This window comes from Triticum urartu, chromosome 1A (assembly GCF_056163025.1).
Source record: "Triticum urartu cultivar PI428250 chromosome 1A, HENAU_Tu73, whole genome shotgun sequence".
In the NCBI taxonomy this organism is placed as follows: Eukaryota; Viridiplantae; Streptophyta; class Magnoliopsida; order Poales; family Poaceae; genus Triticum; species Triticum urartu.
Window position 1 is genome coordinate 516,167,532 of NC_141873.1, and position 4,003 is coordinate 516,171,534.

Sequence of the window (4,003 nt, forward strand, 5' to 3'; positions counted from 1 at the left end):
CAGAAGAAGATGGCTTACCAGCTGGTGCCTCTTTCTTTTTTCTGTACATGTCCAGGAAACAAAAGAGTGAGCTTAATTTCGCTTCAGAAGTAGTGCAGCACAACTGATTGTTCAAGCCACAATAGCATCAGAGTTATTCTGTTCAAACCTGATGCCCCAAAAGTAACTTAACATGGAAATGATGAAAACACTCAAATCAATACCTATACGGACCACATCGATTCAGCAATAAAAGAGCGTACGTATACTCAGAAGTTAATACTATCATACAGTGCATTTACAGTTATTCTTTTTCTTCTCTTTCTTGCCATGCTAGCTAACCGAATAATCTTTGAGAATGCTAATTGTATCACTGGATTCTAAAAGAGCGATACTCCCATTTTCAATATCAACATTCCCATCCGAAGAACCAGAAGAATGATAACCCAAGAATATTTTAGCCCATTTCAAACAGAAAAGTGCCCAGACTGTAGCAACTTCCAAGCTGCCATGCATCCAACTATCCAAGTGCTTCATACCAATTCTCACACCATTAAAAATCAAGAACCCGACGCTGTGTTAGCTGAAGAAGACTTCTGTAGCATGATCAAGATATTTTAGGCAACTGAACCAAATATATATTATATATATGGAAAAGGCCAAATATTTTAGGCAGCTGAACCAAATATATATATATGGAGAAGGCCATGGTTCAGACATGCTCGGTTTCACCTGAGAATCAGATGTACCATGTGGCGACCCAAAGTTGCCATTGAGCGTTTCTTCACTACGATGGTCATTTTTCAAGTGTGGGGTGAGAGAGGCTCGAACTCTCGACCTCAGGATCACTCACGTTTTCAGCTATGAGACCTACGCGCTAGCCAACTGCGCCACCACCCCACTTGTTGTGTTGGAAGCGAAACAAACGCCCTTGTTAAAAAGCAGCAGGACCATTGCAAAACCATAAAGAACAGTACAACCAAAGCTCTCTGGTTTTACATGAACAAGATCATTACATCTGTGAGGGAACAGTAGGCAGGAAAACTGGCATTGCAGGAGATTCAGGAGCCTCAAGTGTGGATGTTGGGCTCAGGACCCCCAACATCCTGGTCTTCGGTGGCGAGGAATAGCGAGGGCTCAGCTCTCCCCAATCTTGCTTGGTTCAGTCAGCAGCCGCTGGATGTGATTCAGAGAGCATCCATCTTCTCCAGTATGTAACAAGAGGTGCCTGTTCTTGATTGAGTTTAAATAAAAGCAGAGACCAAATCTGTTTCAAAGACAACCAAGTGGCACCAATTAAAAACCAAAGGACAGCCGCAGCAGCAGTGTTGAAAACATCAAGCTTTTTGCCAGCCATCCAATATGATGAGATAGAAGCAAAGGAAAGGTCAAAATGCATCTCAAAGAATAATCTAGTTTCAGCCCAAACCATTTGAGCCACTATGCAATCAAAAAATAGACGCTGTTCAGAATAGAAACATAGTACTCCCTCTGTAAAGAAATATAAGAGCGTTTAGATCATTATTTTAGTAATCTAGACACTCTTATATTAGTTTACGGAGGGAGTAGTTTAGAGGCTTGTTCATATTTCTTTTCTGCAAATTGTCTCTAGTCACAATCTTATTGTAAGAGGCAAGCCACAGTATTGCAATTTGGCTGCCTGCACGATGATCATGCCGCGCAGATGAGTTTATTTTTCACTGTTAAAGCTGGCTTCAGGTGCCTTTTCCTCTGTAGATGTCCAGAAAACAAAGCATGAGCTTCAGAAGTTAATCCCAACCAAATAGTGCAGCGGGATTAATCCCGAAGCATGCTTTTATTCTCCTCTCTTTCTTGGCAAGTTAGGAAATAGATGTGTCTCCCAGCAATCGAACAATAAATTCATCATAGTGGATTCTTAAAGCTGAACTCAAAAAGTGCCCACCCGCAAAAAAAAGAACTCAAAAAGTGCCCAGACTGTTCCAACTTCCAAGCTACTGTACCAATCCTCCATCCATCCAAGTGCTTCATACCAATTCCCAGATAATTAAAATCGAGAACCCGAAGCTGGTAGCTCAAGAAGACCTCTGTAGCATGATCAAGATATTTTAGGCAATGCATCATGTGCAATTCCAATCTTTGTGAGCCTGAACGTCGGTGCTTGGGCAGGAGGAGCAGGGAGTGAGAGAGAGGAAGGTGCAGCAGTGGAGGAGATCACTTATTGTGCAGAACCAAAAATTAAAAAGGATGAGACCAGGTTCAGAGTTGCTCCAGAGTAAATCTAAGCGTTTCATCACAACGATGGTCTTTTCGTGTGTGGGGCATAGCAGGGTGCCTCGCCGCTATTTAAAACAATGGTGTGGGGTGAGAGAGGCTCGAACTCTCGACCTCAGGATCACTCGCATTTATTTTAGCTATGAGGCCTATGCGCTAGCCAACTGCGCCAACACCCCAATTGTTGTTTTCTAAGAGCGAAACAAATGTCCTTGTTGAGAAAGAGGACCATTGGGCATTCCAAATTGTAGACGTAGATGGCACATTACTTACGGTTCGTGTTTCTGATTATCTATACTGGCAATATAGTTTCAAGGCGTGTTCGTTCCTAAGTAACTGCCAAGTGCCAACTTGTACGTATTCAATGCTACACGGCGAAAATTCAATGATGCCTGTGTGGCTGTGTCTTGCCAGTTTCATTCAGTTAAGCTCCCTTATCAACAGCCGGATGAGATTGAACACAACTTATATTGATTAGAACCCCAGATTTGTAACAGGTAGACGACATAGATTCATACAGCTCAACTTGCTTTGCATCGACGACGAGATCCGCGGTACAACAACAAACCCATAATGTCTGCAGCTGTTTAACACTGCCATATATAGCTCGCTTCAGTTTTCCTACCGTAATCATGCAGTAACACAGTGTTCATCCATGCTTGATACAGTAGATTGATGGTAATTAATAATTACACAAAGCTTTTACGGATCAGGCCGGCAGGCAGGCAGCATAAGAAGATGGTGGTGGTGCTGAGACTTCAGAGTTCAGAGCGTGATGCCGCCGCCACCTGAGTGGTCGTCGTCGTCGTCGAAGGTGGTGGAGTAGACGGCGTAGAAGCACAAGACGAGGCCCAAGGCAAGCAGCAGAGTCCAGCCCAGCAGGTCGTTGCTCTGCCCGGCGCGCTCACCTGACATCCCTTCGTCCACCAGCGCCAGAGCCGAGGCCAGCATCGGGGCTGTTGACGCCATGCAGCTCGCCTTAGCGAGCAGCGGCGCGCCCTTGGCCACCATCGGAGCCAGAGCCGAAGACGCCTTCTTGCTGACACTGCACCTGCACCTCAGCCCCTTGGCCCTGGTGAGTCTCAGCCCAGGCAGCCCTGCAGCGCCCCACTGTTAGTTAGCAACTTGTAACATGTCTGGCTGGCATTTTTTCCGGATGATGCGCTTGCTTACCTAGAGCCGGCGACGGTCGGGCGGCGAAGACGTCGACGATGGAGGTGGCCGCCATTGCTGATAGATGTGTGCTCCGCGGGAGATGCAGAGGAGAGCCAACTTGTGATTGTGAGTATGCAGTACGCAGAAGCCAGAGGCGCCCCGGCCAGTATATATACTGCATCATCATTCATCACGGGCGGTCCGATGGGGCTACTAATTGGCTGGCACCTTTGGCACCACAGATTCTTGTTGGAAAAGTCGCCGGTGCGAGGCAAATTAGGCTCGCTCAGACATTCAGAACCAACTTGAGTCGTGGCGGAGCGGAAGCAAGCGGAAGGCATGAAGCCGGAAGCAAGCAGGCGTCCAACTTGTGTTTCTCCGACGAATGTAGCGAGCAGGCACACGTATCAGAGGTTCAGAAGAGGGTAGGGTTGCACTACGCAACAAGAGGGCCGCGCGGAAAGATGATGGGCGCGTTGTACGTTTTTAGCTGCTCCGGTGGCGCACAGGTAACACATGCTTGATGCTTCGCCTTGGATCTATACCTGATCAGGGAAAACTGACAAGAACGAGTCCAGGAAATGCTTTGGCGCATGCCGATCCTTCGCGCCAGGAG

At 46.7% G+C, this 4,003-nt stretch overlaps 1 protein-coding gene and 1 non-coding gene across 2 annotated transcripts; both read right to left on the reverse strand.

The window, feature by feature from the left end:
• Positions 1-789: 789 nt before the first annotated feature.
• TRNAM-CAU (transfer RNA methionine (anticodon CAU)) lies at positions 790-879 on the reverse strand. The gene is given in 2 exon segments: positions 790-825; positions 842-879. It is a non-coding gene; the product is annotated as a tRNA-Met (tRNA).
• A 1,795-nt stretch (positions 880-2,674) lies between these two features.
• On the reverse strand, positions 2,675-3,715 carry LOC147992122 (photosystem II reaction center W protein, chloroplastic-like). The gene is made up of 2 exons (XM_087539761.1): positions 3,406-3,715; positions 2,675-3,329 (listed from the first exon to the last, which is right to left on the reverse strand). Exons 1-2 carry the CDS (start codon positions 3,572-3,574, stop codon positions 2,998-3,000), a joined length of 501 nt encoding a protein of 166 aa, XP_087395887.1. The 5' UTR covers positions 3,575-3,715; the 3' UTR covers positions 2,675-2,997.
• Positions 3,716-4,003: the final 288 nt, after the last annotated feature.